Here is a 22,447-nt window from a genome sequence, read left to right as displayed (position 1 = left end):
GCAGCTTGTTCTCACTGCGTATACAGCAAACAGCCATACTTCAAGTAGCCTGAAGCGGGAAGAGGCGCTGCTTGTACGCGATTTCAGCTCTGCGCCTGAACGTCAAGCTGTCTGGCAGCTGCTGAAACGAACCTTGTGATACATCAGTTGAAAATGGTGACTTACATTATCCCGCGGGTCTCCGAAGTTGCCTTCGAGGCTTATGTCGGTGTAGTTCTCCAGCGGTGATTTCAGGGGGAAATGGCTGACGACTGTGAGGTTGTGGCCCCTGGACACCAGCTCTTTGAAGAGACGGCGGAACATGACGAAGTGGCTGGGACCGGGAAACGACGTGACAGCCAAGATGTTGGCCGCTTCCGTGGCAGCTGACGCCAGAGCCACCACTGTACAAATCGCTAAGCACGTGGTGAACCGCATCCTGAAAACAGAGAGTCCATGCCAACAGTCTCAGTGTTTAGCGCTCACTGAGGCCCAAACATAAGGATAAGTAAAAGTTGTGCCCCATTCAACGTAAATACGCTCACCAGCTAAGCAGAAATCCTAGTAGTCGCGAGCCCCTAAGGATCAGCCTATTTCGTACAGGGTGCTTAAAAAAAGGGTCAAATATTCCTCCAACAGGTAGTATTGGCCAAACTAGAAGAAAAGTTCCTGTAACATTATGTCTGGGAACCAATACCTGTTGAGATATAGACCAAGCTGTCCACTCATTCCCATCTGTCTGTTATGCAGAAGTAGACATAACAGGCAGTGCTGCAGGTGATTACCAACAACCCTGACACATCCTTCAGCCATTCATCACAGAGGTCCACGCCATCCTCCAAATATACCCAGCTCCATTTGGAATGCCTCTCATTCATTGGTTTCATGGGGTGGGGGGTACACACCAATGCCTTTAAATGTCTCCATAGCCAGAAATCCAACTGATTCAGGTCCAGTAACTGAGGAGGCCATGCTACCAGATGCCCTCAACCAATGAAACATTGCAGTGAGGTACTGTTGGACGATCTGTAAAAACTGGGCTGATGCCCCATTGTGGATAAACCAGTCATTGTCTTCCTGCAAGGATAACGATCACCAATAGCGCTGGTAATTCATTGCACAGAAATTGGTGATACACTGCATCTGTTAATCTATTTGGTAAAGTGTTTGGCCCTATGAGTCTCTCGCCGAGAATTTCTGCCTATACATTGATATTGAACTATGATACATTACAACTATGTGTCCTCATATATATGTGAAGGTGTATGTTGGTTCTCCACCTGCTGCTGCTAGTATACACTACAAATATTGTAAATAAAAAATCAATCTCAACTGTTCTTAGTATAATGTATCTCAGCTAGTCATGTGATGCTGTAAATACAGTGTTCAAAATGGTTCAAATGGCTCTGAGCACTATGGGACTTAACATCTGAGGTCATCAGACTCCTAGAACTTAGAACTACTTAAACCTAACTAACCTAAGGGCATCACACACATTCATGCCCGAGGCAGGATTCGAACCTGCAACCGTAGTAGTCGTCCAGTTCCGGACTGTAGCGCCTAGAACCGCTTGGCCACCGTGGCCGGCAAATACAGTGTAGTTAATTAGTTACTATTATGTAAATAGAAGTCTTCTCCATGTAAGCAATCTCTATTTTTGAAAAAAATATATTGTTACTGATGATAAAATCATACATTAATTTGCTAAATCTGTTTTATTATTATTTTATTGTTTCAAAATTAAAGTAATTCTGGGTGGAAGCAAAATAAGAACAATTTTATTTTATAGAACATTTTTTTATTTGACATATTTACATTGTACAGTCATTCAACTATACAGAAGTACCCAAATAGTTGTTTTTGTGTAATTTGAATTCTACCTGAATTGTGTTGAAGGGATAGGTGTAATTACATATATTGGTACTCCTTCAGTAAATTCCTGCTCCATAGATTTTCTGCTTATAGGGTATTCAGTTGCATATTTTGGTGCCACTTGAACATAGCCACTTATACACTATCCTAGTTGATTTATAGTCACACTGTGCTTACGTTAATAGCCACAGAGGTCATAGTATGCAGCTCTAATGGAATGATGCATTGATCACTTAAATTTAGCATACTAGAATGTTTAATATACATGCTGGCCCCTCAGGTTTAAACTCAAGAATTGACTTAGCATAAATATTGATAACTGATGTCTCACCCTTTAACACGCTAATTATTCAGTTATCATGTTTCTCTCCACTTGTGCCATGAATATTACGGTTTAGCGCTGATATGATGTCCGCATTCTACCTCTATAACTACTTCGAAGTCGTTGTCAGGTGCTAGGCCTATATTTACATGTTTAGAACTACTGGGATATCATTGTATTTGTTGGCGAATAACAGTACTCTTGCGAGAGTAGGCTGATGTGACTGTGCTATGGCATAATGAACAACACCATGTCGGAAAGACCGGGAAGACATAATGTGCACATTGACTACGCATGAGGCAGAAACATCCGAGGGTCCTCGTTCAGCAATGCAGCAATGGGCCAGGCAATCGCACCTGCTTTAGTCGTGCTACGGCATAGTCTTACTACGCTGGAATCCCGTGGGCTACAGCTGTGAGGTGCCCTTGTCTGTAACAATAATAGTAATAACGCCCTAAATATAATGACATAGAAACTTAATAATAATGATGATAATAATTCGTGATAAATGGGTAAAGTACCTACCAGTAGTCTTCTTGTTGTGTACATAGTTCCGCGTAGTCAGCGCGTACACAACTTCCCCACTAGAGCGCGCCCCGCTAAGCACAACAGCGCAGGCGCAGCACTCGTCCGTCTCCACACTACGAGATGGCGCTGCCATAGAGACGGACCAAATTCTGCTTCCGACGATCGGCGTATTAATATGTAACGCAGGCGCAGCCAATGAGATTGCTGCTAACGTAGAACCTTTTCTCCTCGCGGATTACACTCGTGCAGAGATACATGAATGTGAGAGGTATTATAACAAGTCTACAGACCTCTGATTAGTCAGTCTGTACCAGTCTGAATTTGTCTGCACCAGTCTGTACCAGTCTGCACCAGTCTGTACGAGTTCTACATTTGTCTGTACCAGTCTATAATCAAGTTTCAGTCTGCACCTAATAAGATTACCATATTCCTGTGCATAGCCATGAACATAAATGTATAGACACTTTTGTCAAGTATCAGAGATATATGTGAGAATACGATTAACGTACTAATACCAAAGGAACTTCAGATTGTCAATTGTAAAGAGCATCCAGAACCAAGTTAAGTAATTTTTATACTTGTTATTATATTAATAAATGTGTGTGAAAATTAATCAAGTTCTGTTTAAAGTTGGTCACCGTCAATCTGCTACTCTAAGCGTGCAAGTGGCATTTCTGTCGTCTGACCTAACGGCAGAAGATAAATACGCCATGATAAGACCACAAGACATATTGCTGACACTCACCTACTTCGTTAGAGCGACAAGTCAAATAATCTGATGGTGTGTGTACCTAAGGTCTTACAGTATGCACACCACACTTCTTCTGCCTGATTGACTGCTGCTGCTGCTGGTGGCAATTCATGCTGCACAACAAACGATGATACAGGTGCAGTCGCCTTACTATAAAACAGACGCTTGAAGGGTGGGAAGCTATACCTTCATGCAATTGGCTATGCATTAGCGCAGGGATGCTGAGAGCACCAAATCATGGGGGAGGGGGTATGTTTCATGCTGGACGGCATATGACAACACAAACATAAATTGAAATTGTTTGTCATTGGCTGCCAAGCAGACACATGCAGGGTCCCTACCTCCCCATCCATGACTTTGGCACTTGGCTGCATGCAGTTCCTGGTATGGACATTCAGATAACGTACAGCTGATATGTTGTTGTTGTTGTGTTCAGTCCTGAGACTGGTTTGATGCAGATCTCCATGCTACTCTATCCTGTGCAAGCTTCTTCATCTCCCAGTACTTACTGCAACCTACATCCCTCTCAATCTGCTTAGTGTATTCATCTCTTGGTCTCCCTCTACGATTTTTACCCTCCACGCTGCCCTCCAATGCTAAATTTGTCATCCCTTGATGCCTCAGAATATGTCCTACCAACCGATCCCTTCTTCTTGTCAAGTTGTGCCACAAACTCCTCTTCTCCCCAATTCTATTCAATACCTCCTCATTAGTTATGTGATCTACCAATCTAATATTCAGCATTCTTCTGTAGCACCACATTTCTAAAGCTTCTATTCTCTTCTTGTCGAAACTATTTATCGTCCATGTTTCACTACCATACATGGCTACACTCCATACAAATACTTTCAGAAACGACTTCCTGACACTTAAATCTGTACTCGATGTTAACAAATTTCTCTTCTTCAGAAACGCTTTCCTTGCCATTGCCAGTCTACATTTTATATCCTCTCTACTTCGACCATCATCAGTTATTTTGCTGCCCAAGTAGCAAAACTCTTTTACTACTTTATCGTCTCATTTCCTAATCTAATTCCCACAGCAACAGTCGACTTAATTCGACTACATTCCATTATCCTCGTTTTGCTTTTGTTGATGTTCATGTTATATCCTCCTTTCAAGACACTGTCCATTCCGTTCAACTGCTCTTCCAAGTCCTTTGCTGTCTCTGACAGAAGTACAATGTCATCGGCGAACCTCAAATTTTTTATTTCTTCTCCACGGACTTTAATACCTACTCCAAATTTTTATTTTGTTTCCTTTATTGCTTGCTCAATATACAGATTGAATAGTATCGGGGATAGGCTACAACCCTGTCTCACTCCCTTCCCAACCGCTGCTTCCCTTTCATGCCCCTCGACTCTTATGACTGCCATCTGGTTTCAGTACAAATTGTAAATAGCCTTTCACTCCCTGTATTTTACCCCTGCCACCTTTAGAATTTGAAAGAGAGTATTCCAGTCAACATTGTCAAAAGCTTTCTCTAAATCTACAAATATTAGAAACGTAGGTTTGCCTTTCCTTAATCTTTCTTGTAAGATAAGTCGTAAGATCAGTATTGCCTCAAGTGTTCCAGTATTTCTACGGAATCCAAACTGATCTTCCCCGAGGTCGGCTTCTACCAGTATTTCCATTTGTCTGTAAAGAGTTCGCGTTAGTATTTTGCAGCTGTGGCTTATTAAACTGATAGTTCGGTAGTTTTCACATCTGTCAACACCTGCTTTCTTTGGGATTGGAATTATTATATTCTTCTTGAAGTCTGAGGGCATTTCGCCTGTCTCATACATCTTGCTCACCAGATGGTAGAGTTTTGTCAGGACTGGCTCTCCCAAGGCCATCAGTAGTTCCAATAGAATGTTGTCTACTCCCGGGGCCTTGTTTCGACTGAGGTCTTTCAGTGCTCTGTCAAACTCTTTACGCAGTATCGTATCTCCCATTTCATTTTCATCTACATCCTCTTCCATTTCCATAATATTGTCCTCAAGTACATCGCCCTTGTATAGACCGTCTATATACTCCTTCCACCTTTCTGCTTTCCCTTCTTTGCTTAGAACTGGGTTTCCATCTGAGCTCTTGATATTCATACAAGTGGCTCTCTTTTCTCCAAAGGTCTCTTTAATTTTCCTGTAGGCAGTATCTGTCTTACCCCTAGTGAGATAAGCCTCTACATCCTTACATTTGTCCTCTAGCCATCCCTGCTTAGCCATTTTGCACTTCCTTTCGATCTCATTTTCGAGACGTTTGTATTCCTTTTTCCTGCTTCATTTACTGCATTTTTATATTTTCTCCTTTCATCAATTAAATTCAATATTTCTTCTGTCACCCAAGGATTTCAACCAGCCCTCGTCTTTTTACCTACTTGATCCTCTGCTGCCTTCACTACTTCATACCTCAGAGCTACCCATTCTTCTTGTACTGTATTTCTTTCCCCCATTCCTGTCAATTGTTCCCTTATGCTCTCCCTGAAACTCTGTACAACCTCTCGTTTAGTCAGTTTATCCAGGTCCCATCCCCTTAAATTCCCACCTTTTTGCAGTTTCTTGAGTTTTAATCTACAGTTCATAAGATGCTGATATAACATGCGTAATTGTCTCAGCTGTAACATGAGACTGCAGATAAGAAAGAGAATTCTCCGCCAGTACCGGTAGTGCCTGTCGTCGCTCAGTGGACGTCCAGTTGCGGCATTGGCGTGCAAATTCCAGCCTTCGTCGCGATGAACAGCAGTCAGCACAGGTGCATGTGCCTGCTCCAAAGGCTCATATGCAGCGGTGTTCACTGAACGATCGTTGAGGACCCACTGTCGGTAACCCCTTGGTACACGTATGAGGTCAGCTGCTCAGCGGTTTATCGTGTTTTCGCCCATACTCATCTCCACAGCTGTCATGCAGCACTGTCGTCTTTGGCCTGTGGTGCACCACAGTTGCCATGGCGCCATTTTTGGATGGTATCATTTTGGTGGAAGGAGTATATAGAGGGTCTATACAAGGGCGATGTACTTGAGGACAATATTATGGAAATGGAAGAAGATGTAGATGAAGATGAAATGGGAGATACGATACTGCGTGAAGAGTTTGACAGAGCACTGAAAGACCTGAGTCGAAACAAGGCCCCGGGAGTAGACAACATTCCATTAGAACTACTGACGGCCTTGGAGAGCCAGTCCTGACAAAACTCTACCATCTGTTGAGCAAGATCTGTGACACAGGCGAAATTCCCTCAGACTTCAAGAAGAATATTATAATTTCACTCCCAAAGAAAGCAGGTGTTGACAAATGTGAAAATTACCGAACAATCAGTTTAAAGAGCCACAGCTGCAAAATACTAATGCGAATTCTTTACAGACGAATGGAAAAATTAGTAGAAGCCGACCTCGGGCAAGATCAGTTTGGATTCCGTAGAAATATTGGAACACGTGAGGCAATACTGACCCTACGACTTATCTTAAAAGCTAGATTAAGGAAAGGCAAACCTACGTTTCTAGCATTTGTAGACTTAGAGAAAGGTTTTGACATTGTTGACTGGAATACTCTCTTTCAAATTCTAAAGGTGGCAGGGGTAAAATACAGTGAGCGAAAGGCTATTTAAAATTTGTACTGAAACCAGATGGCAGTTATAAGTGTCGAGGGACATGAAAGGGAAGCAGTGGTTGGGAAGGGAGTGAGACAGCGTTGTAGCCTATCCCCAATATTATTCGATCTTTATATTGAGCAAGCAGTGAAGGAAACAAAAGAAAAATTCGGAGTAGGTATTAAAATCCATGGAGAAGTAATAAAAACTTTGAGGTTCGGCGATGACATTGTAATTCTGTCAGAGACAGCAAAGGACTTGGAAAAGCAGTTGAACGGAATGGATAGTGTCTTGAAAGGAGGATATAACATGAACATCAACAAAAGCAAAACGAGGATAATGGAATGTAGTCGAAATAAGTCGGGTGATGCTGGGGGAATTAGATTAGCAAATGAGACACTTAAAGTAGTAAAGGAGTTTTGCTATTTGGGGAGCAAAATAACTGATGATGGTCGAAATAGAGAGGATATAAAATGCAGACTGGCAATGGCAAGGAAAGCGTTTCTGAAGAAGAGAAATTTGTTAACATCGAGTATAGATTTAAGTGTCAGGAAGTCGTTTCTGAAAGTATTTGTATGGAGTGTAGCCATGTATGGAAGTGAAACATGGACGATAAATAGTTTCGACAAGAAGAGAATAGAAGCTTTAGAAATGTGGTGCTACAGAAGAATGCTGAAGATTAGATGGGTAGATCACATAACTAATGAGGAGGTATTGAATAGAACTGGGGAGAAGAGAAATTTGTGGCACACCTTGACTAGAGGAAGGGATCGGTTGGTAGGGCATGTTCTGAGGCATCAAGGGATCACCAATTTAGTATTGGAGGGAAGCGTAGAGGGTAAAAATCGTAGAGGGAGACCAAGAGATGAATACCCTAAGCAGATTCAAAAGGATGTAGGTTGCAGTAGGTACTGGGAGATGAAGAAGCTTGCACAGGATAGAGTAGCATGGAGAGCTGCATCAAACCAGTCTCAGGACTGAAGACCACAACAACAACAACCATTTTGCCATTTACTGTGTACTTGAACCACTATGGCACACGAACAGTTTACAGACGTAGCGGTTTTGGAAATCTTTCCACGCTTAGCCTGGAAGTCACTGGTCATGCTCTTCTGTACGTCAGATCAACTGCTCCTTTTCTGCTTTACGACAGCGGCACTGTTTCCCGCGTCCCCCGACACGCTTTCTGCACCAAAATGTTCAAATGTGTGTGAAATCTTATGGGACTTTACTGCTAAGGTCATCAGTCCCTAAGCTTACACACTACTTAACCTAAATTATCCTAAGGACAAACACACACACCCATGCCCGAGGGAGGACTCGAACTTCCACCGGGATCAGCGTCACAATCCATGACTGCAGCGCCTTAGACCAGGGGTCTCCAAACTACGGCCCACGGGCCGAAACCGGCCTGCGAAGGCCGGCAAACCGGCCCGCGTTTGCTGGACGGACATCCCCGGTATCCGGCCCGCCAAATATTTGAGGCGGTACCTATACTGCCAACAATTGAGTTTCGAGGCCTATCGCGACCAATACACCGCGACATTGTCGGAGGTCTATCTTTACAAAGCGGAAGGTAATGGTTAAGCTTGTGGCTATCCACAACAAACAGACAGACCATTCTCCGCGTGATAGTGAAAAAAAAAAAAAAGAACGGTTAACAGACTAGTTTGGCGAAAACATTTTAAGTAAAAAAATTCTTTCCATTTTATTCTACTCACGAGCCTGGTGCAAGTCTTTCAAATGGCCCCACTTCGGCTACTAGCCTTAGTAATCAATCATTAAGGAAGATGCTTCTTAAGAGAGGTTTCACTTTCTTTTGATTACGTTGTAAAATACACATAGCAAGTAAATCGTGTAAAATATTTTTATTCAAAGGCAATTTAAAGAAAATACAATATCTGGCGTAAATAATGATATTGGATATTTTAGTTGTAACTGATGTATAAAAATAACTGTAATTAATTTATATCTTGAAAACTCACAGTGTTAGAGTATTCACGTAAAGAAATTTAACATCTTAGTGATAATTAGTGACTTTTATGTAGCTGTAACTTTCCTTTCATAATTATCTCCAGTTGTGGATCAAGTTTACTGGTAGAGATAATCATCAGCGACTTCAAATGCTCATCACTTAATTTTGATCTGTAAATACTTTTTGCATGTTTCATTTTGGAGAAAGTTTTTTCACACAAGTAAGTAGTGCCAAAAGCGGAAAAAAGACATGGGCAAATTTATGTAAATTTGGAAACTGTGTGGATGGAAGAGACTTATAAAATTCCAGTAATGTTGACTTTGAATGTTTTTCTTTAAAAAAGTCGCTACATTGCAAATCAATAATTTCAAACTGAAGTTCTGGGTGTAACGCTTCTATATCGACGTCAAAGGGATTTTGAAATATCTTGATATCGTCAGTTGAAAAACGTGATTCAAAATTAATTTTTAAAGCGGCCAAAGCTTCAATTGCGAAAGTTACAGGAAACGGAATCTCAGTTTGCTGACTGAATGTTTGCATGTATTAAAATGCGTGAAGCATACTTTTTTCAACTGAGATTGAAACAAAGCAAACTTTTGTCGAAAGGACTTAACATGCGTGTATAAATCAGGCAGAAGCTGGTTTTCACCTTGCAGTTTTAAATTAAGGTCATTCATATGTTTAGTTAAGTCTGTATAAAATGCTAGCTTCCATAACCACTCACCGTTCCGTAACTCAGCCAGAGGGCGATTTCTTTCGTTCAAAACAATATCAATTACTGTTCGGAGTTGAAAAAAACGGGTCAGAACTTTACCGCAGCTAAGCCAGCGTACTGCAGTATAATATGCCAAGTCGCTTTCCTCAATATCTTCAAGAAACACGCGGAACTGGCGATGACTGAGTGCATGGGATCTGATATAATCAACAAAATTTAAAACTTCTGACATATCTAAATATTTTCTACATAAAGACTGTTGGTAAATAATACAATGCACTACTAATGGTTTTGAGTCACCGTCATTTTCTACGGCCTTAGAAAGGAGAGCAACAACACCTTTATTTTTTCCACACATGTTTTTGCCACCATCAGTTGTAATACATTTTAATTTCTTCCACTGAAGATTGTTTTTCTGAACTGGCCTTTCAACTCCCTCAAAAATATCTTCGCCAGTGGTCGTCCCGTGAATACTGTAAACATCAAGGAGCTCTTCATACACGTCTAAGGCTCAGACCGCTCGGCTAATCCCGCGCGGCCTTTCTACACCCTCCGCTGCTACTGCTACCATCTGCCGTCTGTGAGTGGTAACTGCACGTTGACGTCGATTATAGGCAGTAGTCACAGTAATGTGACTGGACCATGTATATTTATAGGACCTTTTCTTCTAGTTTGAAAAACTGTATTTGTGACATTTAAAACGAATTGTGGTAACTCTTAATAATCGTAGGTATGCTGTGACATACAGTACTTTTCAAAGAAATTTTCAGTTTCCGGAAGATTTAATGTCTGATGAATGATCATAAAGCAAACATAACAAACAGAAAATAATAGAAAGACTAATTATGCGAAACAGGGTTGACAATTTCTAGGTGATCCGTTAACTACCAACAGGTCATATCATACAAAACACATTATTTTAAAATATTAATGCATATTATTATATTTCTAAATCACCTTGTGTCTCTAGAGGTATAATAAAACCGGATGAAGATAGTGGTATGATGAACACCGTGCTCATTTTGTTGTCGTATTTTATTTCTACTTTTCTCCCTTTTCATTTTCTATGTGTACTTACCAACTATTTTTAGTTTTTAGTGCACCATCGGGTCTTACTGGTTAGAGGAGAAGATAGTATAACAGAAGATACTGGGAACAGACGTAGTGTTTGTTCGCAAATATCATCTCAAATGTATGCAATATTCCTATTTTAATGTGAACTTTCTGTTGACGTATTATGTAGTATAGACCGACGAGGTTAGATTACAGCCAATCGTCAGTTCTAGATATGTTACTGAATTAGTTAGTTGGATACCATGGTTGTAAAAGAGTGAGGGAAAACTTTGTGGAAACGAATGTAGTAGTTAATGTCAAAGACCAGTAACTACAGCAAATAGTGAAATGCTGTGCGGCGGAATTTGAACATAATGTCGTCTCAACTTTGAACTCTTTTAGTAGCACGACCGCCCTGGTAGTTTGAACTGAGGCATTGTCGGCCGGACTTAGTCGCTAGCACGGGCGGTAGTGAGGCAGTTCGCGGTCGGGTTGTTTGGGGGAAGAGACCAAACAGCGAGGTCATCGGTCTCATCGGATTAGGGAAGGATGGGGAAGGAAGTCGGCCGTGCCCTTTCAAAGGAACCATCCCAGCGTCTGCCTGGAGCGATTTAGGGAAATCACGGAAAACCTAAATCTGGATGGCCGGGCGCGGGATTGAACCGTCGTCCACCCGAATGCGAGTCCAGTGAGGCAGTGTGTGTCAGGACCATCTTCCGTAGCGAGACACGGCGGTATCGGAATGTAAAGCGCTTTATGCCAGTATTCATAAACTTTATTGAGGTCGCATAATATTCTAAACTTACTAGCACGATAATGAGAAAAAATGATCATGTTCGACAATGCTAGACATACCCCTATACGGAGAGAGGCGGGAATATGTAATGGAGCCAGGAACATTGTCGAAATGGTTCAAATGGCTCTGAGCACTATGGGACTTAACTTCTGAGGTCATCAGTCCCTTAGAACTTAGAACTACTTAAACCTAACTAACCTAAGGACATCACACACATCCATGCCCGAGGCAGTATTCGAACCTGCGACCGTAGCGGTAGCACGGTTCCAGACTGTAGCGCCTAGAACCGCCCGGCCACCCCGGCCGGCAACATTGTCGAACATGATGGTTTTGGGGGTCCTGATGTTACGGTGTGGTGGAGGCATAATAAGACCTCCAGGTCTTTGTCACGGTACACTCACCGACAACAACCATCCAGCAGTTTGTCAACCGCGTTGATGGAGAAATAGAACGCCGTACCACGAGGCCTCCTTGCCAACCTCGTGTCCAACATGAGAGCACGTTGCAGAGCATACATTGCTGTCCGTGGTAACAACACGCTGGATTAATATCGGCGAATCACAGTGTCTTAAGTGTAATTATTGTCTTTGAATAAAAGTGTTATTTCCATTCGTCTCATTACGGTTTTCTTCAAGTCACCTTCTTTAGTATACTGTAGCAGTTCTTTTTGTGCATGCTGCATGTTTCATAGAGTTACGTAACCTGGTAGTGACACTTCACGCGAAAGTTATTTCGTCCTTACGTTTTTGCACAACAGTGTATTGCCAGAGGAGATTTGCCGAGGCAAAGTATTCTAATTTTAGTGAAAAGACGTTCGTCTTATACAAATACACTCGTGCAATGCATGTTTACATAGTCCATGGAAACTGAAATGACATTGAATCTGAAATAACACTGAATCTGAAATAGCACTGAATCTGAAAGAACATTAAATCTGAATTACGTACTAAAGTGTTAATCTCTAAATAATCAAGAGCATTTAGCTGAAATAGTCTGTGGGAATTTATCTAAAAAAAATGGAGCTGTCGGCGAAACTTCGTTCTTCACTAAACTGCGGTACAAGCGCTTATCGAAAGTGCTGAAAGATTATTATAACAATAACATGTGTTAGTAGGAAGTATGTGGCCGTTTTAGTGGCGCTATTAAACAGGACAATAAATTGTGGTACGACAAGTTGTATGTCGCGAACGTGCATAACGACGTGCTTTCAATAGCTTGCGAGGGATGATTAAGCAAAATAAACAGACGAACCCTGATTCCGGTTGCAAATTTGGCGTAATTCAAATGGCTTACGACAGAAAGGGCAGTTATGAATAGCCGCCAGGGGATAACATCACAGGAGATCGAAGGACCATTCTTACAGTATTTACAAAATAAAGTTATCAAAGAAATGTGCTCATTTGTTGATGAATGGTGGCAGATTGAATCAAGTACGTTAGGCTATTTCTGTCCATGTGAACAGGCGATGTGAAACTGATCAGACAGAAAACAAAGACCAGATGCAACGCGAACGTGCAGCAAGTGCAAAGGATTTACCCCAACTAACCATGACTTCGCAAATCGAACACCTCCTACAGAAATACAGCGAAATATTCAGAATGAGATTTTCACTCTGCAGCGGAGTGTGCGCTGATATGAAACTTCCTGGCAGATTAAAACTGTGTGCCGGACCGAGACTCGGCCTCGCGACCTTTGCCTTTCGCGGCAACTGCTCTACCAACTGAGCAGAAGGTACTGGCGGAAGTAAAGCTGTGAGGACGGAGCGTGAGTCGTGCTTGGTTAGTCACGATTGTAGAGCACTTGCCCGCGAAAGGCAAAGGTCCCGAGTTCGAGTCTCGGTCCGGCACACAGTTTTAATCTGCCAGGAAGTTTTACAGCGAAATATACTTGCGAAGCGTTGCTGAAGCCGAGAGCACGTATCGATCTCACCCAGGAGATCGGTGGGAGCGTTGGGTGAAACAGCAGCCAGCGACCACACTTCCGAAAACAATAACAAGGGATACTCCGAAAGTAGGTTTCGTCGTTTTGCACACCGAAACTTTATTACCAAATCAAATTCACCATGGCATCGTGCACTATTTTGCAACATAGTCGCCGCCAACAATGAGACATTTGTCGTAGCGTGTAATCAGCTTGAAGAAACCACTCTCGTAAGACTCGGTGCCCTGCGATACAAGCCTGTTCCACCTCAGCATTGGTTTGGAAGTGATTCAGTGCAGCTTTCAGTGCAGGGAACAGGTGGAAGTCCCTCTCTGAAATGCAACACCAGCGACCAACCGACTGACGAGACATGAGCTCTTCACCCTACACAGTCTGTAGACGTTCGTGGGTGGCAAGCCTACTAGTCCCAAGTGCCCATTAATATCGGATAACAGCATGCACGTCCATTGGCGACCACGTTGCCAGTACACGTCCGTCTGCCATCGTGATGTATACTCGAATAACAGCAGACACACCGGTCTGCTGCTACTTTCGCTCCTTTTGTGTTCTGCACATGCGTTATTCCTCCTCCAATGACACCCTTTCCGTCGTTGAACTAGGGACGGGTGTAGATTCATATGGTGTTTCCTTTCGTCACCTGGTGCACCATCTTCTCATTCAAAAACAACGATGAAATTGCCTTTCGGAACGTCTCTCGTATATGGAGCAGCCTTCTTCTGCTTATGCCATGCTACGTACCATCTGGAAACTCATGGCAACCCACCTGATTGGCAGATGCTAGTCCAGCTTTGTCACGTCTGGAAGAAGTAAGGATGGAAGGAAGATTCGGTTTAACGTACCGTCGACATCGAGGTCATTAGAGACGGAGCGCAAGCTGGGATGGTGTCAAGGATGGGGAAGGTAATCGACCATGCCCTTTCAAAGGAGCCAACCTGACATCTGTCTCGAGCGATTTAGGGCAATCATGGAAAACCTAAATCTGGATGGCTGGAAACTGACCAATGCGCTAGCTCGCTCGCTCGTCACGTCTGTAGCACCAACGAAGCAAAAAAGCCACATCGATAGCAACGTGTATAATTACGTGTCTGTTTGCAGAAGACGGAATAGTGCCAAACTGACGCGTTAAACGAGCCGAGGCGAAAAGTATATGCGCTTCAACGTGATTCGTGATATAAGTTGACCGACTGTTGGCTATTTTCTCTGAATCTGTATGCCTCACGGAACACTCCCGACAGACTGGCACGTGAAACGTCCAGTGCCTCTAACATGGAATTGCCCTTACATTGCGTAAACACGAAAACACAAAGTTATAGCGAGCAATTGTGTCGTGTCTAAACTGTACTCGACTGTCACGCCGATGGGGCACACTGGGTATGATGACGTCATAGTCATGTGACAACTGTAACTGCACCACTTGTTCGGGATCAGCTGCAGCGCTCAGACAATTCTGCAGCAACTGTCCCATTGAGTAACTCATGAGTGTCTTTGGTGGTCCATTAGAGATTACAGTCTCAGCACGTCGTCTCCCAAGCGGCCTTTCCCCGAATCGAGCTAGCGGCACCTCCGTCGAACGATAACACATCCAAAGGCCACTGAAATCGTGACCTCGGAGATGTTCTGTCCCACTGGCCAGGCACCAGGACAAGGTCGCGATCAAAACAGCTGATATCGCGCATCAAGCCAACTGCTGCGACATATACTTCACTATTTTGCAAGATGATAATCAGTCAATTTCTACTACATTGTAATAATGCATGCATTTCTGTTCACAAAGGCTCTATTTAGTTACCAGTCAACAACGAGAGTCGAATTATGTGCAGAAGAGTGGTAACACTCCTAGTAGGCGAACACCTGGGGCAATACTGAACCTATGTCTGTCTAAGAAATACTGGACGAAGAAAAACCTACATTCTTAGCATTTGTAGCTTAACAGCAAACTTTTGACAATGTCGACGACAATTTACACTTTCAAATTTTGAAGATGGCAGGGATAAAATAGAGGGAACGAAAGATTAGTCAAAACTTGCACAGAAACCAGAGTGCAGTTATAAGAGTCAATGGGCGTGAAGGGGAAGCAGAAGTTGGCGACGGGGTGAGGCAGAATTGTAGGCAGTCCCTTATTTAATTCAATATACACATTGGAAACCCTGTGAAGGGAACAAAGATAAAATATTGGAAAATGTATTGCAGTCCAGGGAGAAGAACTTAAAGCTCTGAAATTTGCCAATGACACTGTAATTATGTCAGACGTGATAAAGGTCTTGGAAGAGCATTAGAACGGAGAAACAGTCTTTTGAAAAGAATTTGTAAGATGAATATCAACTAAAGTGAAACAAAGATAATGGAGTTAGCAAAATTAGTCTGGTGATAGTGAGGGGATTATACTAAGAAATGTGACTCTCAAAGTAAGAGAGAAGTTTTGTTATTTGAGCAGCAAAATAACTGACGATGACCGAAGTAGAGATGATATAAAACACAAACTGGTAATAACAAGAAAAAGAATTTTTGGAAAAGAGAAACTGTTTAAAATAGAATATGGATTTAACTGTTAGGAAGTCTGCTCCACAGGCATTTCTCTGCAGTGTAAACTTGTAGATTAGTGAATGGTTGGCAATAAATAATTGTGGCCAGAAGAGGATAGAAGTTTTTGAAATGTGGTGCTATGGAAGAATGCTGAAGATTAGATTAGATTGGTAAATCGAATACTAGATCGAACTGCAGAAAAAAGAAATTTATGACAGTGTGACTAAATGAAGAGCTCGGTTGATCCTGAGACATTAAGGTATCATCAGTTTGGTGAAGGATGAATGTGTGGGGAAAAAATTGTAGAGGGAGACCAAGGCATCAATACAGTAAGCAGTTTCAAATGGACATAGCTTGCAACAATTACGTAGAGATGGAGAGGCTTGCGGAAGACAATAATGTGGAACGAGTCATTTTACATTTCCATCGCAAATTTTTTGTAAATATGGCTACATGCTGAACATTTGTAAGAGCTCTTTTCTTAAAATACAGATGTGACTCAGAAATTGCTAACCACCACCTTTTACACATTTCAATAACAGAAATCCTTCTATTGAATAGAAGGATTTGTCAAGGAGAAACTTTTTCTATTTGTTTTCAAATTTTACTTTGTAGTCTGTCAGACATTTCATACCATTGCGTAAGGGACCAAAAATTTTAGTTGCAGTATTTTGCACCCCTTTTTGGACTAAAGACAATCTTAATGTGGAGTAATGAATGTCGTTTTTCCTTTTGTTATTGTAATTGTGTACATTATTGTTCCTTTTGAACTGTAGTGCGTTATTTACGACAAACTTCGTGAGGGAGTAAAAATAGTGTGAAGCAGCGGTCAAAATGCCGAATTCCCTAAATTATATGATGGTCGTGGATGAGCACCTCATTATTCTTATAGCACTGTTTTCAGCAAAGCACACTTTCTTTCTTAATGATGAGTTACCCCAGACATTATTGAACGAAAATATACCGTCTATGTCAATTTACTGATTTCTCTCTCCCTAACATTTGCGATGATTTCGAGGTGCACATGTGACTTATTCAAGTTGTTTTAGGAGTTCCAAAATGTGCTTTTTTCAGTTTAAATTCTGATCACTGTGTACAGCCAAGAATTTTGAACTGTACAGATGAATCATAACGTGCGACAGAGCGAGGTGGCGCACTGGACTCGCATTCGGGAACACGACGGTTCAAACCCGCGTCGGGCCATCCAGATTTAGGTTTTCCGTGATTTCCCTAAATTGCTTAAGACAAATGCCGTGATGGTTCCTTCGAAAGGGCACGGCCGCTTTCTTTCTCCATCGTTCCCTAAACCGAGTTTGTGCCCCGTCTCTAATGACCTCGATGTCGACGGGACGTTAAACACCAATCTCCTCGCCGACCGGAGTGGCCGAGCGGCTCTAGGCGCTACAGCCTGGAACCGTGCGACCGCTACGGTCGCAGGTTCGAATCCTGCCTCGGGCATGGATGTGTGTGATGTCCTTAGATTAGTTAGGTTTAAATAGTTCTAAGTTCTGGGTTACTGATGACCTTAGAAGTTATTAAGTCCCATAGTGCTCAGAGCCATTTGAACCGTTTGAACCAATCACCTCCTCGCCCTCCACAATGTGCGACTGAAATGGAGCAGCTACTGAAACATACTGCAAAGTTTACGTACGCGGGACATTACGATTCTTGTGGGCAAAATATATAAATTGCACACTGATTCACCGTGAAAATCAGTCGGCGTATGAACTAAATGCCGTGTCGCGTTCAGTTGTAGTGAAATGGTGCCAATAATTTGACTAAGATCGTACATACTTAGGTTATGCTAATCGGCGAGTCCAGATATTGGGAGGAAAGGGATTTACCAGCGATGAGTTCACACAGCGGTTCTCTAATGGTTCCCTAACCAAACATCAGATTTATATCGTCGAGAAACTGAACGATTGGCAGAACGTTTCGACCGTTGTTTGCGATTACTCGGTGACTGTGTTGAAAAATAGTATCAAAATCTATGTCACTTTGAAATGTAATGCAGCATTGAATAAAAGTTACACAGTCTTTCATAATAATCTGCAATTACTTTTCAAAGTCCACTCGGAGGCGCTGCCTAAAGAAAAAAAAAAAAAAAAGAGAGAGCAATTGTGTGAAAATTAAAGCTCAGATGGCAAGCTGGTACTAAGCAAAAAAGGAAAGCTGAAAGATGGAATGAACATGTAGACGGTCTGCATAAGGGACGCAACCATGCGGACGATATTATATAATGATAAGAGAGAGCTGATAAAGATGAGATGGAAGATATGATACTGCGACAAGGATTTTACTTTGAGCAAAAATATGGTCCCTCAGAATGGATATACATGGTGTGCAAGACATTTAAGACTGGAGAAATACCCTCAGTCTTCAAGTAGACTGTAAAAATCCAAGTTCCGAAAAAGGCAAGTGCTGACAGGTGCGCATACTGCCAGACCATCAGTTTAATAAGTCATGGTTGGAATATAATGGGACTTACATCTGAGGTCATCAGTCCCCTAGACTTAGAACTACTTAAACCTCACTAACCTAAGGACATCACACGCACATCCATGCCCGAGGCAGGATTCGAACCTGCGACCGTAGCAGCAGCGTGGCTCCGGGCTGAAGCGCCTAGATCCGCTCGGTCACAGCGGCCGGCTGCAATATATTGACACGAATTATTTACGGAAGGATGGAAAACGTTTTAGGAACCGAACACATGGAAAATAAAACTGGCTTCCGGAGGAATGTAGGATCAGATGCTGCAGTACTGACCATACGTCTTATCTTAGAATATATGTTGAGGAAAGTCAAACCTGTAGCATTTGTAGATGTAGGGAAAGCTTTTGACAATATTGACTCGACTGTACTCTTTGAAATTTTGAAGGCAGTTGGGATTAAACAGAGAGAGAGAGAGAGAGAGAGAATGGTTATTTACAAGGTCTACAGAAACCATACTGCAGTTGTAAGAGTCGAAAGATATATAAGGGAAGCAGTAGTTGAGAAGGGAGTGAGACAGAGTTGTAGCCTATCCCCGATGTTATTCAGTCTGTGCCCTGAGCAAGGAAATTTAAGTTCAGGAAGAAGAAAAAAACAGTTTGTATTTTGCTGATGACATTGTAGTTATGTCAGGGATGTTAGAGAATTAGGAGTAGATGAACTGAATGGATACTGTACTGGGAAGAGGTTACAGGTTTAACATCAACAAAGGTAAAGCAACGGTAATGGATTGCAGTCTAATTGAATCAGGCGATGCCGGTGGAATTACGTTAGGAAGCGAGGTGACAGAACTAGTCAATGAGTTTTGCTATTTGGGCAGTAAAACAACTGACGATGGCCGAAGTAGAGAGGATATAAAACGCAGACTGGCTATAAAAAAAGTGCTTCTGGAAGAAAATAAGTTTGTCAACATCCAATATCAATTTAAGTGTTAGAAAGTTTGCACTGAAAGTATTTGTCTAGAGTGTAGCCTTTGTACGAAAGTGCAAGGTGAGCGACAAGCAGCTAAGACAAGAAGAGAGTAGAAGCTTTTGAAATGTGGTGCCACAGAAGAATGCTGAGGATGAGATGGCTAGATCGAATAACTAAAGAGAAGATACTGCATCGTACTGGGGAGAAAAGAAGTATATGGCACAACTTGACTAAACGAAGAGATCGTTTGATAGGACGCACCGTAAGACTTGAAGGTATCGTTGCTTTGGTAATATTGGGAAGTGGGAGAAGAGTGAGGCTGCTGTAGGGGAGACCTAATCATAAATACAGTAAGCAGGTTTAAACTGATTTAGGTTGTAATAGTTATTCAAAGATGGAGGGACTTCCAAAAAGGAAACAAGCGTGGGGAGCTTTTGCAAACCAGTCTTCGGACTAAAGACCACAAAAATGCCGACTGAAATTATCTCCGGCTTTAGCCAGTCTTCGGTGCCTATAACGATTTGAGCATCAATGCTTTCTATTTGCGCTTGGAGCTCTGGTACTTTCCCAACACAGCCACAACAATTTACAACTGTTATACCTATAATTTTCAATGCAATAGGGTCCGCAGCTGCTATGAATTTTTTGAAAGATTTCTTGAATTCTTCAGCTGCCATTCTCTTTATTTCCTGTACGATTGCACAATTTCGGCCTTAGGCCATTTTCAAGTACTTTATGGATGATTTTTTAACTAGTAGATTATGTCGTATACGTGGCTGCTCCTATTACATCATGTTATGTTCATAAAATAAATCCGAGGTGTTCACGCTGTTTTAGGAGCACGTTACTTTCGAGCAGTTCCAATGGTTCCTGGATCTACGTTCTTCCTGTGTTCGACCATCACCCTTGGAGACTAAAGCCCTTTCTGTGTTTCCCTGAGACCTTCTAACCTAAAAAAAAAAAACCGCCCACTCCACGCCACACAGCCCTCGGTACCCGTGCAGTCGTTTCCTACGTGTTGTACTCCCGATATATTCAGCCCAACCACGCTATGGCGCAAGTCGAGGAATCTGCAGCCTTCACGGCAACAGAACGGTCTGAGTCTCTGATTCAGACCCTCCACTGGGCTCTGTACCAAAGGTCCGCAATCGGACCTGTCGACTACGCTGCAAATGGTGTCACCAACTGAGCTCCATTCCGCACACAGCTGCCACAGTCCCTCTCCATACCAAAGTCCGTGGAAACCTACACTACACAGACAGACAAAGGGCTGTTGACATACGCTACAGTACTGACGAAAACGGAAGGACTGCCTAATAAATTAGATTAATACGCAGCGGTTCAGAAACTGAACTACCAAGGCCTCATGTGCGATTAAATAATTTGCTAATTAGGAACTTATAATATGTCACAAAATGGTTTACTTTCCGACACAAACGAAAATGCGAGAACTATGTCTATTAAATATTAAATTAACACGCAGAAACTCGAGAAATTAAACTATCGAAGCACACAGATGAAACTACACAATTCACTCCTGGTTAGGAACTCGTCGAATGTCACAAAATCTGTTACTTCCCTGTTGCTGCTTGTGTCTCGGCCGGTTGCTGCTGCCTGACAAACTGACTAACGCCAACAAGCAAGTGGTCACTAGCTTTCAAAACGAACGATTAAACGATTATTGACACTGGCTACGGAACTATGTTGTAGACATGGAGGGAAACGCAAGAACTGTGTCTAATGGCTCTGAGCACTATGGGACTTAACTTCTGAGGTCATCAGTCCCCTAGAATTTAGAACTACTTAAACCTAACTAACCTATGGACATCACACAGCCGGCCGGTGTGGCCGAGCGGTTCTAGGTGCTTCAGTCGGGAACCGCGCGACCGCTACGGTCGCAAGTTCGAATCCTGCCTCGGGCATGGATGTGTGTGATGTCCTTAGGTTAGTTAGCTGTAAGTAGTTCTAAGTTCTAGGGGACTGATGACCTCAGATGTTAAGTCCCATAGTGCTCAGAGCCATTTGAACCAGTTTTTGACGTCACACACATCCATGCCCGAGGCAGGAGTCGAACCTGCGGTCGCGCGGTTCCAGACAACTGTGTCTAATAAATTAGGTTAACAAGCAGAGATCCAAAAACTGAACTACCAAAGCACTCATGCGAGACTAAATAATTTGCTACTGATTAAGGATAGCCGGCCGCGGTGGCCCAGCTAATTATTCACATTGATGGCAGATACTTATTACAAGCCGGCCGGAGTGGCCAAGCGGTTCTAATCGCTTCAGTCCGGAACCACGTGGCTGCTATGGACTCAGGTTCGAATCCTGCCTCGGGCATGGATGTGTGTGACGTCCTTAGGTTAGTTAGGTTTAAGTAGTTCTAAGTCTAGGGGACTGATGACCTCAGATGTTAAGTCCCATGGTGCTTAGAGCCATTTGAACCATTTTTGATTAATGATAAAATATTACTCGCGATGTGGTAGACTCAAAGACACAGACCGTACCAAAATTGTTCGTAGCAGACCACACACTGTCCTGACGCCCGTTGCACCAAAGGGTTAATAAGAGGCAGTAGCCTTATTAACTTAATTCAGAGGAATTATAGGAATTATTGAGAGAGGCTTAGAAGAAAGCAAGTACTCACTTAAATTTGCCGGCTAGTGGAACTCGGTTCCTACTCGTGACAGTGTTAATGTGTTGGGTATCGTCACTGTCACATCACAGCAACATCTGTGAGCCAGTGATAGCGGTGTGTGCTTAAGAGATCGTTATCTGAGCCTGGTTCTGATAAAATGCGAAACAATGTGACTCAAGCACCGGTGTGTCACTCTCAGAACTGGACTCCTGACGGAATGATGTCTCAGCATGACTGGTCTCCGGCACAAAGTAACTCAGTACCAGATAATCCTGTACGTCAGTAAGCTTCCGGTTGTAGATCTCTGGTCTCTGAGTACAAGACTGCTGATTCCTGGGCACGGATGTGTGTGATGTCCTTAGGTTAGTTAGTTTTAAGTAGTTCTAAG

At 42.6% G+C, this 22,447-nt stretch overlaps 1 protein-coding gene across 2 annotated transcripts in view; it reads right to left on the bottom strand.

Moving 5' to 3' along the window:
* Positions 1–22,142, bottom strand: part of LOC126262604 (UDP-glucosyltransferase 2-like) — a 128,979-nt gene extending 106,837 nt beyond the window's left edge. For both annotated transcript variants that reach the window (XM_049959353.1, XM_049959354.1), the window contains exons 1-2: positions 22,069–22,142; positions 166–418 (exon numbers count right to left, since the gene is read on the bottom strand). In XM_049959353.1, the coding sequence (XP_049815310.1) occupies positions 166–417 (252 nt within the window). In that variant the 5' untranslated portion in view covers position 418; positions 22,069–22,142. The remainder of the gene's footprint in view (positions 1–165; positions 419–22,068) is intronic.
* Positions 22,143–22,447: the final 305 nt, after the last annotated feature.

This window comes from Schistocerca nitens, chromosome 6, assembly GCF_023898315.1.
Source record: "Schistocerca nitens isolate TAMUIC-IGC-003100 chromosome 6, iqSchNite1.1, whole genome shotgun sequence".
Taxonomy (NCBI): domain Eukaryota; kingdom Metazoa; phylum Arthropoda; class Insecta; order Orthoptera; family Acrididae; genus Schistocerca; species Schistocerca nitens.
The sequence above is the reverse complement of the archived record's forward strand: the minus strand, read 5'-3'. Positions and strand labels throughout refer to the sequence as shown.